Genomic DNA, 25787 nt, shown 5'->3' with positions numbered 1-25787 from the left:
AAAACAAGGCCACCAGGTAAATTAACATTTCCCCACTTTCAAAACAAATTAATAATTCATGCTTTCAATTTTCTTTCCCTAGATTGAAGCAGGAGCATTACAAGAAGATAAACAGACCACTTGCTCCTGGGGGACAGAGTACATATCACATAATCAATACCTGTGAAGTTGTCATTGCTCCACCAATATGTGAAAAGCCTGACTTGTCTGTTCTTAGCACAGACTACTTTTATGAAGAATCATTAGGGGAAGATTAGAGCTATAATTCTATAGGCAAACTAAGCACATGATCATGTGTCTCTTCAGTGGTAGCAAAGCAGTTTGTTATTTTTGTTCCTGGTCTAATTTTTCCTCTGTTGTTTTGACAGAAATACACTTAAAATAGGCAGCTGTTTCTTAATCACTTCTGGACAGTTTATCCTTCTAAGCCTCCTACTATAATGGCTCATCAGTTAATTCTGTAGAGCTGGACTTATGTGGCATTTAAACAAGACTTATATAAGCACAAAGTGAAACCAGAACATGACTGTTAAATAAACAATTCCCTATTAGTGATATAATAGCACCGTGGAGGCATAGTATAGCTGCATACTTAAGGCCTCAGCAGCCTTGTTGTAGGTCTAGTGAGACTTATTCAACCAGTTCTCTGGCTTTGGGGGTCCAAGCTATGGTAGGTGTATTGCATATACGTCTAGGGGACTTCACCAAAAAATTAAAAATTTCATGCACAAATATTTTAAAATTCTGCATATTTCTCAAAACACAATATAATCATACAATTTGTGGTCATTTATTTCAAAATACATGTCAGCAAATAACAGTACAGACAACGAAAAAGATTCAGGAAATGTTTCTTGACAAATATTCATTAGTATTAGGCATATTAATACAGAACTCTGAGTAATAATTCATTTAAACTACACTACAGAATCGTATTTCCCACACCCCTCAGAAGCATTGCAAAGGCTATTGGAGTCAGGGGTAATGGAGGATCTGAGGGAGAGGGAAGTAAATTGCTGGGAAGGACCCTGGGTATGAACTTGGAGAGTTGGGTGGGAAAAGTGTGGACCAGGTGTTTTGGGGGGCAGGGAGGGATTGTTAGGGAGTTTCCCCCATGCAGACCCTGGCTGATGCCTAGCCTCTCCCATTCAGTCAGGCACACCTAGCCGTCCTCAGGTGTTCCTTCACCCCCATGTGTCTCTCCACCCCCCACCTCAGACACCCACTCCCCCATCTGGCTCTGTACCCATCTCCATATCTGTGCTCCTACTCAGCCACCCTGTCTCCCCTCACCATGTGGCTCTGTGCCTCCACTCCCATTCAGCCCCTGCCCTGATCCATCCTGCCCAACTAGCCTTTATGAGCCTGCATCTGACACCCCCTCTCCCCCAGAACCCTATATTATCTGTCTCCCCTTAGCCCTCATCTCCTGACCTGGCCTGACAGGCACTGCAAAGGCAGGCAGGCTCTTTGCCTGAGCTGGCTGGGAGCAGCTGCTGTGTTCTAGTGCCACAGTGCCCTCAGGTGGGCAAAAGGCAGAACTGCAGCACCATTTTGGATGAAGCTTTTTTCCACACAAAAAATTAAAAACATGCATGGCTCATTAATGATGTGCACATGCTGTAGTGCAGAATTCCCCCAGGAGCAGCATATGCACCTGACATGGAGTAGATCAGTACTGGGAAAGTGAGCAGTGATCAGAAGAGTGCTCTGATACTACAGCTACTGGTATTCTGTGAGATGGGTTGCTCATGTCCATTCCACAGTAGGTGTGTGTGCTTGCCCCATGCACCAGAAGTTTCTCCCTTAGCAGTACCCATAGAGGAGCACCCTAGCAACCCCTGGAGTAACAGCAGCATGGCACAGTATGAGGGGTGCTGTGTGCCCTCCTCCAGTTCCTTCTTACCAGAAAACTCCAACTAGGGGGAAGGAGGGTAGGATGTGGAATGGACATGAGCAACACAGCTCAAAGAGTACCAGCTACAGAAAAGGGTCTTTTCTTCAAGTGACTGCTCGTGTGCTTTCCACAGTAGGGGATTCCCAAGCTCTATACCTGTTGGAGGTGGATAGTTCACAGACACTCAGGACGGAGCACTGCCCTGCCTGGGTTTCTCCAAGGCAGCATAAGCAACTAGCGTATGGGTCACTTATGCGCATGGACTGTTTACAAGTGCTGCCCAACTTAAAGCCTGGGCCCCAGCTATGGTTGGCAGTACCTATAGTTTTAAAAGTTAAAAAAAAAAAAAAAAAAGCTTCTAACTCTCTAAAGCACTAAACAGTCCAAACTGGGAAGACTACAGCAAAGAGTTGGAGCATAGCAGTTCCTTCTTGACGCCAGTGATGGTGCTTTGGAATGGGGTCAAGCAGCACACCACCTCTTGTACCACACCATGGTGGCATTGCTAGGGGCACTCCCCTACAGGTACCGCTAGAGAAAAACTGCCACCAGTGCACATGGCAAGCATGCACACTTACTGTGGAATACACATGAGCAAACACTCAAAGAAGAACATTGCATTTACCACATTTGTTTGGGATCAACTCCTTTCTGATAAAGGCCAAGACAGACTTCTGACTGATTTTTAGTATCTCAACTGCAAATCGTCTCTTTTAGATTCCACTTTCAAAGCGTCTGAAAGTTTTATGCCCAGCCTTTGCTATTTTAAGTTTCCAAGCAGTCATGCTGTTCCCAGGTGCATGCTGGTTTGTGCAGTTAAAGAGTAACAAGCTGTTTCTGCTTGGGTAGGCTGAGTATCACAACTCCAATTTTTTCCACACTCAATAGGAGGGCAGGGGGAAGTTCTGTAAGCTTTTTCTCACACACAGCTATTTGGCTTTATTTTCTTTACCACTTGTGACAAAAGACAGTAGTCACACTGAAAACAGCACTGAACATAATCATCCCAGCATTTTAGAAAATACCAGTTAGATGAACTTTATTATTAAAGCTCAGTAAAAGGTTTCACAACAAGACAAACAGGGTCAGCATCTCCTTCATTTTGCTCTCTCCACATGAAAATGTACTGTTTTAACAAGATGAAATCTACTACTTAACATGCTACTTAACACCTTTCACCATCTTACTAGTCAGCTAGGGTACAGGACAGTGATAATGAAGCTTAGGACAGGAGGTTTATTTTGTTCATTGTAAATTGAACAGCCACTGGCTTTATACAGATATGCCAAATCAGAGGTCAAATGAAAGAAAACTACCTTGGCATCTACAAGTGCCTTTGACTATTTCAGTTACAATCCCGGTGAAGGAGCAGTAAGTATCATAGCAAAACTGATTTCATCCTTACGAAGCTAACCGTTAAATACTGCACAGAAGCTTAGTATGAATTCACAATTCCACAGGAATCTGAAAAGTTACCAAGTCAATTTTCCCTTTTACGGTAGTCATGATCAGCTTTTTACTCCCCCGCCCCACCATCATACACCACATTCCAGACAACCTTATGAAAAAAAAAAATATAAATAGTTCCCAGAACTATGTTACCCCTACGCAATCACATACTAAAGCAACAATATTTTCCTTTCATGAGATAAAATTGCTCAATACAATGCAGTGGTCTAGTCCAAGTCCATGCTCATGGTGTTTTTAGCGTTCGGATGACAATCACCATTTTGTTGAGGGATTTCAGCATTATTTTTATCTTCTTCAATACCTTCATTTGTATTAAGACTGGGTCCATTCAATGGATTTTCCTCTTTAGGAGAGTCAACATTTGGTTTTGGTTGCATCACTATTGGCTCACACACATTGTGTAATTCCTAAAATAAAGAGAGGTACTCAGAATACAATTCATGCGATCAGCAAGCTACCTGATGAGCTAGCACCGCTGTTCAGAGATTGTTTGATTCCCAGGATCTTTGCTTCCTGAGCACAAAGAGGCTGGATATATGCTACCCCTAACATATCTAGTTTACTTTTTAAACAGGTTATATTAAGGTTCTTTATACAACACTTGAGCACTTGAAGTGTAAAAAAACAAAACAAAAAAAAAACAAAAAACCCACTCTCTCAGAAATGTTGCATTGCTTTAAATATTTCCTTACACACCCTGTTATATTTGTATTTACGTACTATTTACAGACAATGAATTTTTAACTCTACTGAAAGATGTTTGTATTGTAAGTTTATCTGCCTAACATATATATAGTAAAAACATTCACCACAGAATTTTTACACAATAGATTGTAGCTTCATCCCTCCCTTGCTATGCAGATTATTATCCTTTAGAGCTGCCAACCAGTTAGAACATACACTGATTTCTAAATAAAGGCCTAGCTATATCACTAGTCAGTGATTAGAATTAGATTCAGCACTAACCTTTAGCTTTGCTTTGATTTCTCTTGCCCGTACAACTGGATCCTGATCAGGGCTCATTTTAGTCTGGGCATTCATAACATTACTCATCCATTCCATCATTTCCTTGACACATTTCTCTACTTCTATCATTTCTGATTCATCAATGTGAATGTATTTCTCATCCTGCATGAAGTTGAATATTTTGGGTTTGTCAATAAGAACCCATTCAATGATATCAGATTATCCAGACAGACCACCCAAGTTGTGTTCTCTCATTATCTAAATATTTGTTACATTTCTGCTTACTCTGGAAAGAAAACAAGTTCACCACAAGAAGCACCATGAAACATGGAGGCAGAACCAAACCCATTTCTGTGTTTGAGAAACAATCACACAGAGAGGAAGGTGGGCTTTACAATGGATTTACTAGAGATAACATACCTAGAATTAGGTAAGTTCATACTTAATAGGGCAAATCCTGCCACTCATGAAAAGCCATGTATTAGGTTCTGTAGAGTATAATCCAACTTTCTTAGTGCTCTAGTCAGTGCTGTAGGTGGGGGCAATAGAGGGAGAAAAGGTATCCACCTGCACAGTCTGGTATTTTGGCTGGTCTTAGATGGGAGAATTTGGATTTATAAAAATGAAAGCTTGAGTCAACCAGAAGTTCCCTTTCATATCTGGATGAGTCAATTGAATCAGACACCCAACTGCTTTGATACTTCTGGACCACATGATATTAATTAGGGCTGTCATGCAATAAAAAAATTAATCACAATTAATTGCATTGTTAATAATAGAATACCATTTATTTAAATATTTTGGATGTTTTCCACATTTTCAAATATACTGATTTCAATTACAGCACAGAATACAAAGTGCACACGGCTCACTGTTTTTTATTTCAAGTATTTGCACTGTAAAACAAAGTATTTTTCAACTTCCCCGTTACAAGTACTGCAGTGCAATCTTTATCATGAAAGTTTAAATTCAAATGTAGAATTATATACAAAAAACTGCATTCAAAAATAAATCCCATGTAAAATTTTAGAGCCTGCAAGTCCACTCAGTCCTACTTCTTGTTTAGCCAACTGCTCAGACAAGTTTGTTTTCGTTTGCGGGAGATAAACGCTGCCTGCTTCTTGTTAACGATATCACCTGAAAGTGAGAAAGGCATTTGCATGCCACTGTTGTAGCCGGCATTGCAATGTATTTACATGCCAGATGCGCTGAAGATTCATATGTCCCTTCGTACTTCAATCACCATTCCGGAGGACGTGTCCATGCTGATGACAGGTCTGCTCGATAACAAGCCAAAGCAGCGTGGACCGACGCATGCTCATTTTCATTATCTGAGTCAGATGCCACCAGTAAAAGCTTGATTTTATTTTTTGGTGGTTTGGGTTCTATAGTTTCTGCATCAGAGTGTTGCTCTTTTAAGACATCTGAAAGCATGCTCTACACCTCATCCCTCTTCAGATTCTTAAACCTTGGGTCCAGTGCTGTAGCTATCCTTAGAAATCTCACATTGGTACCTTCTTTGTGTTTTGTCAAGTCTGCAATGAAAGGTGTTCTTAAAAGGAAGATGTGCTTGGCCATCATCCAAGACTGCCATAACATGAAATATATGGCAGAATGCGGGTAAAACAGAGCAGGGGACATTTAACTCCTTAGGGGAGAATTGTGTCAAGTTTAATTAACACTTTTTTTTAAAAAAAAACGAGTGTCATCAGCATGGAACATGTCCTCTCTAATGGTGGCTGAAGCATGAAGGGGCATACAAATGTTTCGCATATCTGGCATGTAAATATCTTGCAACGTCTGCTACAAAAGTGCCATGCAAATGCCCATTCTCACCTTTCAGGTGACATTGTATTTAAGAAGAGAGCAGCATTATCTCCTGTAAAATGTAAACAAACTTGTTTATCTTAGCGATTGGCTGAACATGAAGTGAGACTGAGTGGACTTGTAGGCTCTGAATTTTACAGTATTTTGTTTTTCAGTGCAGTTATATAACAAAAAAAAAAAATCTACATTTGCAAGTTGCACTTTCACAAAGACTGCACTACAGTACTTGTACGAGGTGAATTGAAAAATACTATTTCTTTTGTTATTCATTTTACAGTGCAAATTTGTAATAAAAATACTTTTATTTCAATTACAACACAGAATACAATATATATAAAAAAGAAAAACATCCAAAATATTTAAATACATTTAATTTAGTATTCTGTTGTTTAAGAGTGCGATTAATTGCGATTCTCTTTTTTGGTTAATTGCAATTAACTCACACTATTAATTGACAGCTCTAATATTAATGCAAATTTGCACTTAATTTTTTTTTATCTAGCCATTCTGGCCATGAAGAAACCCAGTCTGAATGGGGCCCTGATGCAGTCCTGTCAGACTAGCTAAACCAGCTTTGATTGTTGTGAATGGGGGTAATTCACAAACAGTGTATTGGCTCCAAAACCCAATGACACCTAGGACCAGCCAGATTTCCAAAGGGCAGGTGTGCTATTGACTAATCTCATGTCAATGGTCAAATAATAGGCACAAATAGAACATACACAAGTTATTATCTTAGGCTTTTGTACAGACACTCATCACTGACATCTGAGCCACTTCTCCAATAAAGTTGGAAGAGCACAAAACTTAACTGAACTTTTTGAGCCAAGAATCATGGCCCTCATTCTTTGTGCAAATGCCCTTTTTGGCCACAGATACTGAGCAATTCAGGTTCAGACTCAATGTCTGTGGGAGATTTGCTGTGGACAGACTATGTTCTTAATTGCATAGGCCCAGCATATAGGCTACCAATAAGTGAACAGCCCACTTGACAAGGAGTTTGACACCACTGCCATCTGGTGCAAGTCTAAATGAAATAGTACAGACAAAAGTCAGTCCCCTCCTACTCCCAACCCATTCCCTGTGAGGCTACTTACCTTGTCCCTGTATTCTCCTGCTATTTTGGCATAGTGTTGAAGCTTGTGTCCCAGTTCTTCCAATACCCGTGGTCGTTCCTCAGCTTCTTGGTATCGCATTTCAATTGGAGTACCTAGTTTCTATAGAAAGTAATATTTTCTATGCATTTTATAATTCAAACCTACATTTACAAAAAAAGTCATTCCTGCAGTATTTTGAAAGTTACCTTATACAAGAGTGCAAATGGACCTACCTTTAATTCATCCAATTTATCTATGTACACCTGTTTGGCTTGGTCCTCTCCATCCTCATACAACCAATCTTCTACCTCTGTTAGGAATGCAGAGAATCTTTGAAGATCCTAAGATAAAATTTGGATGCAGTTTAGAATGCCAATAAGGCCAAAATAGTTAGAAAGTAAAGGGGGGGAAAAAAAAAAAAAAAAAAAAAAAGTAGAACTGCAGCATGGCCTGTTACAAAGAAGGCTATTTTATGCTACTGGCATAAAATACAAGATACAAAGATAACTTAAAACCACACTTGTATAACAGCATTTGTTTCTGTACTGAGAACAGGTTGGTTTGGACAAAGAACCCAGCCCAGTAATCTGTCTTGACACTGCATGCTTTCCATATGGAAAGGCACTACCAAATTCATTTTTTCCTGCCTCATATTGAGGGGACACAATGTTGCAGGCAAGGCACTCATTTCAAGTCTCGTAACCGGGAAATGCATTTAATACTGCAATTTCTAGAAGCCTATGCAAGTCAAGCTAAGCTACAAGGGCGAATGCGGATGAAGGCAAAGCTAATGGAAGTGTTTGTTCCCTAATACAGTTTTACCAACTAATAAAAGCTGGACTGCCTTCAGAAATAAAGAAAAAACAAACAAACCAACCAACCTTGCACTGAACAAGATAATATGGGTACTTTGTCTTTTTTGGATATATTTTCAAGAGTCACAAAGTTCTGTTTTGATAACATCTATGCATTTGGACAACTCTGATGATATTCAGCAAGACAGGCTGGACCAAATGCTGTCCTTTAGAAGATACAAGGGCAATTTTAGTAGACATTGTACAGCACATTGCCTTTTGATTTTAATGGCTCAAAATGCGGCAGATGTTTGCACGTTATCTCATCTTTCAAATATTTAACCTACATCTAGATCCAGGCATTGCTTTGTTGAGTAGAATGTTTACTTCTAAAAAGGTTCAACCGATCAGTTATCTGTGGGAGGATCAATTGGCCAGTGATATGTTTTAGGGGTGAAACTGCTGGAAGATTCTCTTTCAAGAGGAGTTTAACACCATTGCTTCCTCCCCTTTCATCTCCTTTTTTTCCCCACTCTTCCTGCTCCACCTCTCCATCACCAGATACCTCCACTTATTCACTCTCTGCTCTCATCCCTTCCACTCCAGGTCTCAGCCTAGTCTTCCTTGCTGTCTTCAATAGTTATTTAACTAGTTTACGACTAATCAAATTCAGACTGATCTATTACAGTTTTTCAACACTATAGTAGAACCTCAGAGTCAGGAACACCAGGAGTTAAAACTGACCAGTCAGCCACACACCTGACTGGTACTTTTGGAACCAGAAGTACGCTATCAGACAGAAGCGGAGACAAAAAGAGAAGCAAATACAGTACAGAATTGTGTTAAACATAAGCTACTAAAAATAAAAAAGTTTAAAATAATATTTGACCAGGTAGGGAAACTTTCTGTGCGTTATTTAAATTAAAATGGTTAAAAGCAGCATTTTTCTTCTGCACAGTAAAGTTTCAAAACTTTAAGTTGATGTTCAGTTATAAACTTTTGAAAGAACCACCATAACATTTAGTTCAGAGTTACGAACACTGTGGGAATGGAGGTTGATTGTAACTCTGTGGTTCTACTGTAACTGCACTCATTTTTGGACATTTTTGCAAAACTAATTCAAATCCAGAAGATAAGCAATTGAACAATAGCTGCCTAACTAAGATTTTCAGATATCTACAATACAGGTATGAGAGCAGAATTTCACCACAAATAAGCAGGACAGATGTTTGATGCTAATATTTCAGGTAAACAACTGACTTTAATAGCATACCTCTTCACAAACAAACTTTTCATATGGTCCTGATAACTTATCCCTGAACTCATACACATATTCTTCCACAGCATTTTTTGCATCATTTCTTTCCTTCTCCAGCTTGTCTTGCATGATCATCTTGCCCTGTTTGATCATAGAAAAAAAGCAAGTACTTTAATAAAACAAATTTAAACTTAAAAGCAGCCTTACAAAAAAAAAAAAGACTATAATAAAGCCCTTAATTCATATTGTTGCTGAAGTAACAGTGGAGTGAACTAAAAAATGGAGACTCTCCTGAAGGTTCAGATGGTTTTTAAACAAGATGTGACCTCATTACATAGATCACTGCTGTAATGCTATAATTCAAAGTGACATTACAATGTTGCTAACATTTGCAGTCAGGAACTTAAATGAGGCATTGCATTAACTCATTATGAATATATTAGTGGCAGGAGTCTATTTTCAGGTTTTTTTAATGTAAAGTCTGAAGTTGCTCAAAAATAGTCACTGAATAATAGTAAGCAAGAATCAGCCTCCCCTCACCAAGATTACTGAACTCACCTCTGTTTTGATATACATGTTGAGAAGTTCTTTCCCTAACTGCCAGACCAGATTAGCTTCAATAGGCAGCTCTACATTCTTCACCTTTATCTTGGGTTTTTTAGCTTCTGGAGGTTGATCACTTTTCTTCTCATTTGTCTAGATTGGAAAGAAAGAAAAAAAAAATTATATCCATGACTTAGGAAGAGCACTAAAAGGCGTTTTCACCGTGATGCTAAAATCCCTCAGCAGAACATGGACCAGTATGTATTTTCTCACTGTTCCTTCAGAATCTCACAAATATATCCTTACAAAGGATTTTGTATTTCAGCTGCTGTATATCTTACCTTCTCATTTCACCTAGTCAAATGTAACTCATGCTTCAGGAGAATGGTGTTGGAAGATAGAAAGGGCAATTGCCAGAAACACTGTCTGTTAGTAGGACACAGCAATTCTTGGCAAGTCCTTTTACAGATCAGCACTCAATATTAATGCTTACAGCTACACACTATCAACACTTGGATGAAAATTAAGTGCAAATTTTGTTAGCCTGAGGCAGCTTCTTGAAGTCAGTTTGTGTGTGTTTTTAGAACAGTAATTCTCACCCCAAGGCATCAGTACTAACCCTTGAAATAAGTCAGACTATAAGCCCTTTGTGGCAAGGACTAAGTCTTGTTTGGTAAGAGGTGTAAACGTACATTCTAGGTGTCTTCTCAGTCTGGTTTCTCTGCCTACAGTTTAGTCGTGGTAAATTTAGTAAGCTTAGCCTCTAGCAGTTGTTATACAAAGTGAAATACCGTTAAGGTAATGCACATATTATGCAATGCTGCATAAACTGAAACAATACAGAGAGTCTTGTTCCTTGCTGGAAGATCAATTGGAATAGTGAGATTTTGCCAGCTTTATCTTGTCTTAAATAGACAATTATTGGTTATGTTAGACAAAAATGGAAGTAAATATGCAAAAGCTACTAAACACAATACACTGCAAGAACACTGATCTGCCTACTTTTTGTATGCGTGTGAAGGTTACGGTTTTAAATGCCATCATAATAAATTATAACATTTTTTCAATACAATGAGTTTAAAGGGTCACTCACTTTCTTGGCATCTGGTATTTTGTTTTCTTCAAAGGGAGGTTCTGGTGAAGGGGGAGACTGTGGAGTTGGCTGACCATCAGTTTGTACCTGGGACTGTGTTCCAGCATCACTGTTGTCTTGCTGGATATTTTTCTGAAACGAAAGCCCAGGCACAAAGGATGTAAAAGAATGTGCACTTGTATTTATTAGAAGTTACAGTGTAATTGATTCCCCACATGCTTTCTTACTTACTGAGCAATAACTCTGTAGCCAATGTATTCATGGAATCATAGGTGTAGATGAGAGACTTATCAAGACATCTAGGTCATCCTAACAATGCAGGATTCTTCCCCCTCCCCCATTATAACCCATGAGTAAGCCATTCAGTAATAATGCAGGATTACGTGCAGGTAATCAAAACTAACTTTATTACGCTACAGTTATTATCGTCATACATTAAAGTTTTCCCTATTTGGGGATATATACTAACAATCCTGAATGTTAGTTACAAGCAAAAAATCGCTACTGCTATTTGACTCAAAAGATATTAAATTAAATGTACAGACTGAATACTTAAATTTTAAGTTCCTACTAAAAATGTCAAACTGTTTCCATAATGGGACATAAGCTTGCTTCCAGACACACTTTTCCAAGGAGACAGCACTCAGCTGCCCCCCTTTCTTGTAAAAGTTTTGTTTCTCCTGAAACCTGCCCCAAACTTAATTACTTTGTCTCCCTAGCAGAAGGTGTAATTCATCAAGTATTATAAAAGAATGCATTTTGTTAAGCACACTGTGTGCAAGAACAGACCAACTTACATCAACTGAATTCTCTGGAGGCCTTTGGTTCACAATCACGACTTCAGTCTCCACACTGAGAGCTTCATTCTCTTCAGCTTTAACTTGTTCTACCATTGAGGCAGTAGATACACTGAAAATGCCATGAGTATTGACACGGACTTTAACTTTGACTTTAGACCTCTCTGCATCTTTCTGAGCTGCCACATTTTGGACAACGTATCGGCCTAAAAACAAAGGGGATACAAATTTGTCTGTGTCATTTTAGCTATTTTTCTAGTATGGTATATAGCATCTTTCACAAAAACTATATTTCCATACATTTGATGGAGTTAACGGAGAAGAGAATGCAAGACGTGAGGCCTAGCTCAGGCAGAGGAAGTTGCAGAGAACTGTCATTCTAACAGTGGAGAGAGGTAGGAAGAACTGATGATCAGAGACTGAATGTAGAAACCTGAATATTCCAGTGTGGGTTTAAGTCACCCCCCCACCCAATTTCCATACCAAATGCACTTAATCTACAGACAAAATGTCTCTCTCCCCCACATGCCAAATACACAAACTTTCAGCCCTGCAAACTCAGCCCAAAATCCGAGTCAGAATTGGGCACTTTGGTCATCTGCACCACCACCAATGAGAGATTCTAAAAGCCAGATTAGGCCCTCAACATCTCTGAACCAGCTTTGAAGGGGTAGTCATACATGTGGCCCTGCAACTGAATTTAAATAATTCTATTGATGATACACAAAATGAATTAGAATCCAGCCAGTAATTTAGGGGAAGACGAGCAATAAAAGAAAACTTTCTGAATCCAGACTGATCTCCAGTCACAACTGTAATAGAAATGTAAAATAAAAATAATGAAGAAAGCTCACCCTCCCATGGTTGCGTTGGCTCAAAAGCAACATCAAGATTTAAAAGGTTACTATAGTAAATGGATATGAGTGAGTCAACAGATCCTGTGTGTATTCAGATTATGCCATTTTAATAAATTCCTGTTCAGTGTAGAACAACTCTTTGAAAATACAGAGTCAGATCCCCTCCATGCTTTTACAATCTTTACCAGCAACAGCTATCTATTAATATCCTTTGATCCAGGTGTCAGAATGTGTTGGTCTTTTACTACTCACACAAGGAACTTCAAAGGGTAGTGAAACTGAGAAATATATTAGCTAGAGCCAATTGCTGCTGTGCCAGCTTCCCCCTACAGCTCTGGTTCATTCAACTCAAACCATGCAACCTGGAACTTTTGAATATGGATATTTCCTAGTTTTAGTTCAATGTTTATTAACTTTCCTCTGTCACTGAACTAAAACCAGGAAATATCCATATTCAAAAGTTCCAGGTTGCATGGTTTGAGTTGCATGAAGATGTAGATTGGAGATGGAGTCTCTGCCACAGCCACAGCGAGATGATAGGAAATTATGGTGCATGATTAATTGCCAGTCAATAAAATGCTATTGTAACCAGGAAATATTAGATTATAGATTACTCAAATGTGTGAAGCTGAAAAATTGATTTCCTTAGACTCACTTTTCTAGCTGGCAATTGAAGACTTGAATTCAGATTTAGATACTTTTTTTTTTTGTTAAAGCAGATAAACTGGAGCAAGCTCAGATAGTGTTTTGAGATGTATTTAGGAAATTAAGACATAAGAAAAGGTTAATGCAGGTTTTTTCTCTGAAGGTGATTACATACAAGTGTCCTCTTAGTCAGAAGATCTGATCCCTTTGCGTACTGAGGCCTGGTCTACACTACGCGTTTAAACCAAATTCAGCAGCCTTAAACCGATTTAACCCTGCACCCGTCCACACAACAAGGCCCTTTATATCAATATAAAGGGCTCTTTAAACCAGTTTTTGTACTCCTCCCCGATGAGAGGAGTAGCATTGAAATCGGTATTGCCATGTCGGATTAGGGTTAGTGTGGCCGCAAATCGACGGTATTGGCCTCCAGGCAGTATCCCATAGTGCACCATTGTGACCACTCTGGAAAGCCATCTGAACTCAGATACGCTGGCCAGGTAAACAGGAAAAGCCCCGCGAACTTTTGAATCTCATTTCCTGTTTGGCCAGCGTGGAGCGCTCACCAGCACAGGTCACCACGCAGAGCTCATCAGTCTCCTGAGAATCGAAAAAGAGCTCCAGCATGGACCGCACAGGAAGTACTGGATCTGATCGCTATATGGGGAGAGGATTCCGTGCTAACAGAACTCTATTCCAAAAGACAAAGTGAAAAAAAATTTGAAAAAATTTCCAAGGCCATGATGCAGAGAGGCCACACTAGGGAGCCAGCGTACAGGGTGCCTACGTTGAGAGAGAGGTCGAGCTCGAGGACAAGTAGCTGAGCCAGAGAAGAGACCAGAAGAGAGAACGAATGGTCCACGGCAGGTTGAAGAACAGTGACGCGGGCTGTCTACGCTGAGTGCGCAGCAAGGCTAGGGTGGTAAAGCCAGCGCATGGTGAGATTCTGCGGAACAGGGAGAAGAGGAGGAGGGAAGAGGAGGACGAGCTGCAGGAGAGAGGCAGCACAAAAGTGTAAGTGTGTCAACTTCCGTCTCTTGGCCCAACAGCCAGGAGCTTCTCACGGTGCCTGCCATGGAATTGGACGGCTCGCGGCCTCCCGAGCTCAAATGCCCGCACGGCACAAGAGGCCATGAAGGGGACCGGGATTTCTGTGTAGTACCTTGTTAAATATTATGGATATACATCGTTTATAATAGCAGCGTAAGATTTAGTTTTGCCTCCATAGAACTTGAGCGCTTCATAGTCATGTTACAAAGTTATTTGAAGAGTCGTTGAAAATGTTCTGAGGGATGGAGCGTCCCAGTGTTGTGGAACAGAAGAAATAAAAATTCATTGAAGACTTTCTCAGACTAGTCTCCACGATAGAAAGCTATGGCAGAAGTTTGCTAGGCAGTTGGAAGGGTCCCTATCATTAACCGTCTACCTAATCGGATAGGTACAGCTTATCTGCACACTACGGCTCATGCATGAGCAGAGTATTCTAGACTATTGCATGTACAAAGCCTAGTCAACGGTCCCGGGTTTGCTAACATTCAAGAACATGGTTCCTTTATCTTCACTGTGTTCTTCATGAGAGTGAATCGTTCATTGGTTACCGGGTGAATATTCGGAATTAATTAAGAGGATCAGAGATGCTTCCTGGCTGGGTCTGTTTGCCTGTTCTTAAGAGAAATCCTTCCTCAGCAGCCAAGGGGAGGGTGATTGATGCTGAGCTTTTCCGTGTTGCTAGCAGTGATTCTTCCATGTATACCAGCCACGTTGGTGGGATGAGGGTATAAGCGATTGTAAACTTTTCTTTTTTTGGTTTTAATCTTCACCTACTTTCTGCTGGGGCGTTTGTTTTTTTTTTTGGCCCGCATCAGCCTAGCAGCACGGGGCGTGGTCGGTTTCTGCTGCTGGATTGTTAACAGGAAGAAGCAGCACTGAACAAGGCGTGCTTGGTATTTGGGAAGGAGGCCTTGTATATGAAGGCTGGCAGAGACAAAAGAACAAATGGTTACCTATGGCCGCCATGGCAAGCTGAATTTCTGCTGCCTAAGACCTGTATCTGTGAATCTAACACCAGAGCTGCAGGCACTCAATATTCAAGATGCAAAAGCGACGTTGTAGTAAAATCACCTGTGGCTATTAAGTAATAGTGTCGTCACGTGAAAGAGTAGATAGCATTGTCTGTAAATGTATTCTTTTTAAACTTACTTCTCTCCCTTTTTTTCCCTCCCTGATGCGCTACATATCTTTCACCCTCCTAACTCCACCTGAAGGCTATCTCAGATAAGGCAGCAGAAAAGAGAGACGCGAGACGAAATGTTCTCGTAAATCATGAAATGGACCGCAATGAAAGAGCTATCTGAATGAGTGGAAGGAGCGTGGTATCAAATTACAGGGAAGCGACCAGTGAACATGAGGACAGGAGGACGCTCAAGGATGAGGTGGCAAGCAGGAAGATCCAGAGGAGGGCATGAAATGCCGGGCGGCGCGTGATCAAACTGACGGCTCCAAGCAATCTGTGTGAGCTTCAGGAACAGCAGCAGGATCACAGAGATGCTGCTGCAGCCCTGTGTAACGCACCCTCACTTGTTCCATACCTCCTTATTCAGATGTGTAAGAATGCGGGGGGAGGATCTGTGCACCGCCACTCCACCCCTGTGGACAGCCAAGACAAAAGGCGTCATTTTGAAATTTTTTTAAGTGGCCTTTTCCTCCCTCCTTTCCTCCTTCCCAACCACACCCGGGTAGGCCTTGTCAGTTCTCTCCTTTTTTTTATTAATTAATTAAGATAGACTTATTCAACGAGAGTGACTACCTTAAGCAGCTGTAATCTGGAAGGCAGGGGGGGCTCGCTAAAGGGGAATGATCCAAATCAAGGGGAGAGGGTGGTCTCATGCAAGGGGAAACTAAATCATCAGCAGTTCACATCGTACCCTGTGCCCATGAATGATAACGTCATTTTTTCAAAGCTTCTCTAATGTGCATGCTGTTGTGTCTCTTCTAATTTCTGCTCTGGTGTTGGCTGTGCGTAATCACAGCAGGTGATGCCCTCAGCCTCCACCCTGCCATAAAGGTCTCCCCCCTTACTTCTGCACATGAGATTGTGGGAGTCACACAGCAAGTAAGGCAATATCAAAGGGGGACTTATTGGTTTGGCTGAGTCGTCTGGATGCAAGACATAATGTGTACGCCAGAGCATCTTATACGGCAATACGCCCATTCTACACCATTCGGAAACTTGCTCAGGTTCCTGTGATTGGAACAACTCTTGCTAATGTCCTAGGCTGCTGTGTATGGCTTCATGACATGCATGCAATGGGGTAGGCTGGTCCCCCGATATAGCTACAGGATGTTCAACATCCCCAACTGTTATTTTCTGTCTGGAAGTAATATTCCCTTTGCTTGGCTAGTCGTTAACAGAGTAGTGTTCCTGAAGACGCGAGCGTCATGAACCCTTCCCGGCCATCCCACGTGGATGTTGGTGAAACGTCCCATCTGATCCACCAGTGCTTGCAGCACCACGGAAAAAGTACCCCTTGCGGTTTATGTACTGGTTGCCCTGGTGCTCCGGTGCCAAGATAGAGATATGGGTTCCATCTATCGCCCCATCACAGTTAGGGAATCCCATTGCAGCAAAGCCATCCACTATGACCTGCACATTTCCCAGAGCCACTACCTTTCACAGCAGCAGCTTAACGATTGCTTTGGCTACTTGCATCACAGCAGCCCCCACAGTAGATTTGCCCACTCCAAACTGATTTCCGACTGACCCAGTAGCTGTCTGGCATTGCAAGCTTCCAGAGGGCTATTGCCACTCGCTTCTCAACTGTGAGGGCTGCTCTCATCTTGGTATTCTGGCGTTTCAGGGCAGCGGAAAGCAAGTCAAAGTTCCATGAAAGTGCCCTTAGGCATGCGAAAGTTTCGCAGCCACTGGGAATCATCCCAAACCTGCAAAACTATGTGGTCCCACCAGTCTGTGCTTGTTTCCTGGGTCCAAAATTGGCGTTCCATGGCTAGAACCTGCTCCATTACCGTCAGGATCTCCAAAGCACAGGGGTCTGCGGTTTGAGAGAATTGTGTCCATGTCCTCTCTTTCGTCGCCGCGCTGCCGTAGCCACCTCCTCCTCGCCTGGTTTTGCAGGTCCTGGTTCAGCACAGACTGCACGATAATGCACAAGGTGTTTACAACATCCATGATTGCTGTCTTGAGCTGAGCAGGGTCCATGCTCGCTGTGCTATGGCATTTGCACATTTCACTCAGGAAAAAAGGTGCGAAATGGTTGTCTGCTGCTTTCACGGAAGGAGGAGTGAGGCTGTACCCAGAACCACCCGCAACAATGTTTTTTGCCCCATCAGGCACTGGGATCTCAACCCAGAATTCCAAGGGGAGGGGAAGACTGCGGGAACTATAGGATAGTTATGAGATAGCTACCCACAGTGCAACGCTCTGGAAAATCGACACTAGCCTCGGTACATGGATGCACACCGTTGAATTAATGTGCTCAGTGTGGCCGCGTGCACTCGACTTTATACAATCTGTTTTAAAAACTGTTTCTGTAAAATCAGAATAATCCCGTAGTGTAGACATACCCTGAGTTATGTCTGATTACTTTACTGACTGAAGTCAGTTCTAAATTTTACTTTGTCTTGCAAAACGAATACAGCTATAGGAGTATGACTTGCATTCTCTTCTGGCTCACATGTCACAGCTACTAACTCAATTCTGAATGAAGAAACTAGCTTGATTGTGTGAACCAGCACCAAACTGACTTTCAAAGTCCAGGTAAAGTTTTCAGGGTTGAAGTTAATCTTTTTACTTGTAAAACTGTACATATGCTATAAATTACTGTAGACAAACATGAACCCCACAATGTCTTTGTAACTGTCACAACTATGAATGTTCCATCTCAGAAAAAAAAAGAAATAGAAGACTATTATATACAAGCATGTAAAGATTATGAGCCCCAATTCTCAGTAATCAAGGAGACAAGAACTAGCACAGGTTAATAAAATGCAATACAATTTTCTGATTAAATATTAAGGGAATCCCTACAACAGTAAAGCAATGGAAAAAGTTTCCAAAGGTGGATTATTGTTTCACTTCCAGTGGAAGAATCAAAACTTAAGTTTTTTGTACATAGGGGATGGGTTTAAGGATACTTTAAAATTAAGATGGTGGTGGTGCAAGGTGGAAAACTAGTTTTTTTTGTTGTTTTTTTTTTTAAAAAGTGTTAAGAAATCCCTTGCACTTATAATGGTTTCATTCCAATCAAGGAACTTGACATAACTGGCAGCCTCTTTTTAGCTTGTGACATGGAAGTGTCTACCAGGGGCTAGACTAAACACAAATACAGTTCAAATGTAAATGGGGCTGGAAACATGAAAACATATACATAAATCAATGTGTTACAGCTCTATCAAAACAGAATGAGGTGGCTTAACATTACACAATTCCAGTGAAAGTAATGAAAGTTATACCAAGAGATTGAAAGATGGCAAAGTGCCACATTCACGAGGACAATCACTTACCAATCTTTGTCTCGGGATATGGGACACCATTAGGATCAGAATAGAAAGCTTCTAGCTCAAATGGACCTTTTCTGTAGAAGGTGAGAACTTTGGAGAAAGGTGCTGCATGATTTCTGCTGAATACTTCATGAACCCTACAGTTGGGATCAAGCAAAAAGTACTTTAGAACGGTACACGTGCTAAAACAGCTGGGATTTTCCCATTGAGAAATGCTGGATCTTTTAACATAAATAGTCCTGAGAAAGTTATTCCTGGGAAAGAATCTTTGCTATCAGACATTACACAAAGACCTATATTCTAAGTTGATAATGTGATTACACATTTCAGCTATTTTAGGGCCTGTTATGCAAGACAGTTCAGTCATGTTTGAATAGGATTTGGGAACAGATTGCACTTCTCTAATGCCTTTTTGAATCTCAAAGGCTATGTTCCTGGTTACCAACTGATTTGCTTTGTGGCTCAGTCAACAGAGCAGAGACATTATTTTTCCTCCCTTGCTCTGAAAGGAAGCTGACAACTATTCATCCAGGATTCTCCTGTGTTCTGGGCTTTCTGAGTCTGCTTACTTCCAATCTCCAGAAAATTTAATTTAACACCCTACCCAACAAATCTTTTGTTGAATTCCAGTCTTGGAAACCTGGTTAGGTGGGAGATTAACTGCCTCACAACTGAGCCACAGAAAACAAGATAGCTGAAAATGGGAATACAGTTTGCCTTCAGAGGTTCAGTCTGCAACAGAAAACATGGTTACTCACCTTTGTAACTGTTGTTCTTCGAGATGTGTTGCTCATATCCATTCCAGTAGGGGTACGCGCCGCACGTGCACGTTCGTCGGAAGACTTTTACCCTTGCAACTCCAGCGGGCCGGCAGGTCGCCCCCTAGAGTGGCGCCGCCATGGCGGGTAATATATACCCCTGCTGGCCCGTCCCGTCCTCAGTTCCTTCTTGCCAGCGACACTCTGACAGTGGGTGAAAGAGAGCGGGGTGGAATGGATATGAGCAACACTCTCGAAGAACACAGTTACAAAGGTGAGTTAACCGTGTTTTCTTCTTCGAGTGATTGCTCATATCCATTCCAGTAGGTGATTCCCAAGCTTACCTAGGCGGTGGGGGCTCGGAGTGAGAGCGTCACAGTGCACAACACAGCAGAGCCGAAGGCTGCATCATCCTGGACTGCTGCGACCTAGGGCGTATGGGTAGCAAAGGTGTGCACAGAGGGCCAGGTCGCTGCCTTGCAGATTGTCCTGGACTGGTAACTCGTGCAGAGGAAGCGCGCGTCGACGATTGCCTGGGCTCTAGTAGAGTGCGCAGTTACAATTGTCCCAAAGGGAGACGGGCCAGGTCGTAACACGTCCGTATACAGGATGTCACCGGCACAAAGAGATCCTCTGCGAGGAGACTGGCAACCCCTTAACTCGCTCAGCTACGGCGACAAAGAACTGGTGGACTTACGGAAACGGTTTGGTTCGCTCTATATAAAGGCGAGCGCCCTACACACGTCTAGGAGTGTAACTGTTGCTCCCTGCGAGACGAATGCGGTTTCGGGAAAAAGACGGGCAGGAATAAGTCCTGGTTGACATGAAAGGCCGAGACAACCTTGGGAAGAAATGCGGGGTGCGCGGCTTCAGTTGCACCTTCTGTCCCGATGGAACACCGTATACAGGGGGTCCACCACGAGGGTGCACAGTTCTGACACGCGCCTAACGGAAGTGACATGGCCACCAGGAATGCTGTCTTCTCAGGACAAGTAGAGGAGGGAACACGTAGCCAGCGGCTCAAACGGGGGGGGGGGGGGGGGGGGCATAAGACAGGACAACACTAGGCTGAGATCCCACGAGGGGGCTGGGTGGCGGACCTGGGGGTAAAGGCACTCCAGCCCTTAAGCAATCTAGTCACCATCGGGTGTGAGAAGACCGAGCGGCCATCCTCCCTGGGGGAAGGTGGAGATGGCCGCTAAGTGAACCCGGAGAAGAGGATACCGCCAGGCCTGTTGCTTGAGCGACCAAAGGTAATCTAGGCGACTGGGATGGAAACATCGGTGGGGTGGAAGCGCTTCTCCGCGCACCAGCACGTAAAACGTTTCCATTTGGCTACGTTATGTCGTCCTCGTAGACGGCTTCCTACTTCCAGAAGTACCTGCCTCACTGGGGAAGAGCAATGTAACTCGGACTAGTCAGCCACGCAGGAGCCACGCTGAGAGGTGCAGCGACTGGAGGTCCGGGTGACAAAGCCGGCCGTGGTCCTGCGTAATCAGTACCAGGTAAAGGGCAGGGTTACAGGGTCCGCTACCGACAGGTCCAGCAGCAGAGAGCACCAATGCGGGTGACGGGGCCATGCCGGAGCGATCAGAATCAAGCGGGCCCTGTCCCTGCGCACCTTCAGAAGGACCTTGTGGATCAATGGGAACGGAGGGAACGCATAGAAGAGGTGCGTCACCCACGGAATCAGAAAGGCATCTGCCACTGAGCCCGGCTCGCAACCCTGGAAAGAGCAGAACATCGGGCACTTCCTGTTCCTGCGGGATGCAAAGAGGTCCATGTGGGGATGCTCCCACCTTCGGAAAAGCGTAAGGGCGACGTCCGGGCGAAGGGACCATTCGTGGGAGCAGAAGGATTGACTGAGACGATCCGCCAGGGTATTTCGAGCCCCGGGGAGAAAGGAAGCGACGAGGTGAACCGAGTGGGCTATGCAAAAGTCCCACAACATCATGGCCTCCCGACACAGAAGAGAAGATCTCATTCCGCCCTGCTTGTTCACATAGTATACCGCCATTGTGTTGTCGATAAAAACCAAAACACAGCGAACCTGGATCACACTAGAACTAGAACGATGAAAGAAGAGAAGCTAGGGACGTGGCGGTCAGCTATGCCGCGCTCCACAGTTCCAACGACCGACACGGCAGTAAGAAGGAACTGAGGAGCGGACAGGCTAGCAGGGGTATATATTACCAGCCATGGCAGTGCCACTCTAGGGGGCGACCTGCCTGCCCGCTGGAGTTGCTAGGGTAAAAGTCTTCCGACGAACGTGCACGCGCGGTGCGTACCCCTACTGGAATGGATATGAGCAATCACTCGAAGAAGAACAAATAAGATCTGTACAGCTGCATCTTATGAGAAAACACAGATGGACAAGACATTCAAGGCTGAACTAGGTGGAACTTAGGGCAAGGATAGACTTTACCACCTTGGGCAAGGAGAACTGGCGTAGAGACTGAGGTGTATATACAGGACTGCTGCAAACCGCATGTGGTACATTTAACAGAAAATAGGAAAGTGTTCATTCTACTTCAATGGGCAAGAAGTAAGAATTATAAAAGACAACAAAATTCTTTACAGATTATTATGAAACACTAAAGTTTGTTTTTTTAAATATGTCTTAGCAGCACATCTTGCTACAATTTTTTTAAACCAGTTACTGAGCATATTCTTATATCCATATGTTTAATTAGTCAAAGAAAAATCTTCTATAAAACAGTTCGTTTTATCAAGCTATTAGGAATATTTTCAGCTGGAAAAATGCCCACAAAACAGCCCACCTTTGAAAGGAATTGGAACGGTAGAAAATGTTTTGAACGTATGTATTAACATTTACATAGTTCTTGATTAACCTCTCATTTCTGTATTTATTATCCAATAAGTTTACTTCTGTATGTTTACATCTTCTTAAACATGCAAGTCAAATTGGGCCCTGTATACAGGTGGCCACTTTATCTCAATCAGTACAGCTCACTGACTAAGGAGGTTAATTCTGAGTCTGATTTACAAGCCACTAGTCTTACTTTTGGTGGGGATTAATACAGCATTCAGTTTCTCTTGTGAGATAAAAGTATTGTTATGACAGAACCACTACCAAAGCTATAAACAGCACAGCTCAACGGACCTATAAATTGTTAGATTATTTAGCACTGACCCTTCAAGAAAGATACACAGATGAACTTTATCCTTATATTGTGTAAAACCGAAGTCCAAATGGGAACAATACTTTAAGCTACCTACCCTTCAGTGTCATCGGCTTCTGTGTTCCACATCAGAGATATTGGGAATGGAACTGCATCCGTGACAGAGAATTCTCTCACTTTAAATGCTGGAGAAAGAATTGCACACTAAAAGACAAACAAACAGCTGTTACGATTGGCTATGTGCCTGAATGTTATGCCTTAAAATACATTAAACTTTTTCAATAATTATTACAAAAAGAGTCCTCTACTTTATTGACTGTACCAAAACAGATCTAGTAAATTAAATGCTTAAGTGAAACCCTGCTGTGAAGGAATTATGCTCACAAAAAGGTGTACATTCTTTAGGTACAAGGGATCTTCAGTTTATCCCTTGCACTGTAGCAAAACTGCTAGTTATCCCTAAACCAACCAAAATTACTTTTATCTTAGTTCTAACACAGATGAAACTACATTTTTCTTGTTGCTTAACATTACAGTTCTCAGGGGATGCACCTGTTATGTTCCAAAGGAGTAACAGCATTACACAGAATGCCATGTGAGTGTGCTGTGCATGTCCAGCAGTGAAGGGGGTTAAGCCCATTACCACTGTTGCTTGCTCTGTGCTTACGGGAGTAGTCAATGGATGTTCAATGGCTATGGTTAGTGAGGAGGAAGACAGGAATAGAACACAAAACAAGGAATGAAAGGAAAAAAAGGGTGACAGAGGTACAGAAGGAAAAAGGTTCAGAGCAAACGCAATTTACTTTCAGGGTATGCGTACACTGCACGTGACTGTGTAGCACAGGTAGTCACATCCCACTCAGGCCAACTGCCCAGGTACAAACCTGTCAGGGACCCCGAGCATATACTTGGGCTGCAAGCCCAGGCCACCACATCTTCACTACCAGCTAGCACCTTTAACAGATTAAAGGTAGCATGGGTACGCCTACCTTTGCTACTTCACACCTTCACTTGCAGTGTAGGCATACTGTAAGAGAAAATCTACTTTCAAAGTCAAGTAAATATGGATTGCGGAAATGAGACATTTTAAGTTAATAGCAAAATGTAATATTAAGTCCAATACCAGAAAATGATACACACAAATGTACGTATTTGTATGTTCAATGGTAGTACACAGAAGCCATCTGAATACATCAGGTAACAAAGGAAGCTTTTACAGCCTTTGATGGATAATGCTAAATCATTTGTGCCACGGGTGATTCTCCTAAATTTCTTAAGAGTGGATTGTTTTGCCTCTAGAATGCACCTAATGGTAAATGTTTTCTAAAACAGCATAGCAGAGAATACCCTGAACTCCCTACAAAGGCCTATTGTCTTTTTGCTGATTACTTTTTGTCTGGACTGGTCCCTCACCCAGTCTGCACCTGCCAGGAAGGCTTCGAATGAAGCACAACCTGAGCCTTTTCAGCAGCACCAACAAGACTGACTGGAGAGAGGTGAAGTGGGGAGAGAGAGAGAGCGCGAATAAGGTATAAGACAAGAGGTTTGGAAGTCTGAGAAAAAAAATGGCAATGGCTCTACAGGCTTAAACCAGATAACATACAGTGACTAGCTGCAGTTTAGTTAAATCAGTAAGTATGTACAATTAAAGTGACAGAGCTTTTCAAGCATGTCACTGTTTCAGCACAATGTATATGTTCCATTGCCTGCTTTAAGAGTGCCACTTTTGCCATCTGCTATAACTATATGGTCAGTTCTCGAAAGGAAGTACCCGCAGAAGACGTAAGTGGTACTGTGAATACTGTACCTGTAGAGCACAGCCTCTTGCAACAGCTTCGTCCGCATTCAGTGTTGTGCTGACATCTTTGCCAAAGAACTTTGCAATCTTCTCTTTAACAGCTGGAATGCGTGTAGCTCCACCAACAATCTCCACAGCATTCACATCTTCCACTTTAAGCTGAGTTTGTTCCATTAATGAATGCAAGGGCACATCTATCCTTTGTAGAAGGTCAGCACATAATTCTTCAAACTGGGATCTAGGAAAATCAGACAAAAAGCCATAGTTAAAAACTCTGGAGTTTTGCTTTATCACTTTTTGTTAGGAACTGTTTAAAACTGCATGTTTCAGCAAAAAGGCTTTATAAACTAAGCCACCATGAAAAGATTTTAAAGCTGTTTAGTGTTTTTAGAGTTAGTGAATTTAGTGTTTGCAAATGTGCCAAACTCAAGTGATGTCCACAGAGTCTAGCAACACTATGAATAGATACCATGCAAGTTTTCCCACATTTCTGTCAACACAGCTCAAATATATGCACCAGTACCTGAAGAGATCCCTTCTTAAGGATATTCTGCCTCTATGCCCATCAGCCTTTCTGCAGAAGCTACAGATAAAGGTGCAAACAGTGTTGGTGATTTTTGTGCTGTGAGCTCTTGTGCCTCTAGTTTCTAGGGGAAAAACACCAAATATCCACCTGAGATAGTTACTTTTGGTCAGTAATGACTGGGAATGAATGTAAATTAGTAAAACAGTCTGTATAACAATCAGTCAGCCAGTCTCCTGTATAGTGATATTCTGCCCTCCAGTTCTATCATGGTGTGCATTACAGTATTTGCAGATAAAGCAATAAAGCTCCATTTATCACCAAGGCTGAGATCAAAGGGGATTTAGTTTTAGTTAAGCGTGTGTAGCCAGCCTCCCTGCCCTGCTTTGAAAGTGTCAACCCATGTTTGTAAGTTAAATGTCTTTCTGTATAAGTGGTGAGTTTCTGTTTCTACAGATGAAGAGGGCAACCATGTTACTTTAATTATTGCTTCAGTTTCTCAACCAGTAATAGGAATTCAAAGCATGTACAACATCTCACTTAGATGAATTTATACCCCACTTTAAACCCATGGTTTTCTCTGAAAGGAGGCAGCCAGTCGGTGTGAGATTTTACACCTTTGGATTCTTTTTAATAGAAATCCTTTGAATTTGGGCTCTCAAACACAAAACTTGGCACAAAAGTGAATCCTGAGTAGATGTGGTGTAACAGGCAGCTTTTTTTTTTTTTTTTTTTAAAAAGGTTGGATTTAGGGTAATTTTTAGCTATTCTTCACATTATAATGGACAGTTTGTGTGCTGTGCA

General features: G+C 42.0%; 2 protein-coding genes across 3 annotated transcripts in view; one reads left to right on the top strand and one right to left on the bottom strand.

Annotated features, from left to right (window-relative positions):
- LOC116834099 (cilia- and flagella-associated protein 337-like) overlaps positions 1 to 551 on the top strand; it is an 80968-nt gene extending 80417 nt beyond the window's left edge. The window contains exon 30 of one of the 2 annotated variants that reach the window (XM_032795974.2): positions 83 to 551. In XM_032795974.2, coding sequence (XP_032651865.1) covers positions 83 to 257 — 175 coding nt within the window. In that variant the 3' untranslated portion in view covers positions 258 to 551. The remainder of the gene's footprint in view (positions 1 to 82) is intronic. The other variant, XM_032795975.2, reaches the window with a different exon arrangement.
- Positions 552 to 771: 220 nt separating this feature from the next.
- The window catches only part of HSPH1 (heat shock protein family H (Hsp110) member 1), a 36968-nt gene continuing 11952 nt past the window's right edge, over positions 772 to 25787 (bottom strand). Inside the window, exons 8-18 of the mRNA XM_032795958.2 lie at positions 24470 to 24698; positions 22760 to 22866; positions 18765 to 18898; positions 11743 to 11948; positions 10946 to 11077; positions 9868 to 10005; positions 9325 to 9450; positions 7491 to 7598; positions 7258 to 7377; positions 4334 to 4495; positions 772 to 3774 (exon numbers count right to left, since the gene is read on the bottom strand). Coding sequence (XP_032651849.1) covers positions 3574 to 3774; positions 4334 to 4495; positions 7258 to 7377; positions 7491 to 7598; positions 9325 to 9450; positions 9868 to 10005; positions 10946 to 11077; positions 11743 to 11948; positions 18765 to 18898; positions 22760 to 22866; positions 24470 to 24698 — 1663 coding nt within the window. The 3' untranslated portion in view covers positions 772 to 3573. The remainder of the gene's footprint in view (positions 3775 to 4333; positions 4496 to 7257; positions 7378 to 7490; positions 7599 to 9324; positions 9451 to 9867; positions 10006 to 10945; positions 11078 to 11742; positions 11949 to 18764; positions 18899 to 22759; positions 22867 to 24469; positions 24699 to 25787) is intronic.

Source organism: Chelonoidis abingdonii, chromosome 1 (assembly GCF_003597395.2).
Source record: "Chelonoidis abingdonii isolate Lonesome George chromosome 1, CheloAbing_2.0, whole genome shotgun sequence".
Lineage (NCBI taxonomy): Eukaryota > Metazoa > Chordata > Testudines > Testudinidae > Chelonoidis > Chelonoidis abingdonii.
This window is presented reverse-complemented; position numbering and strand designations above follow the sequence as displayed.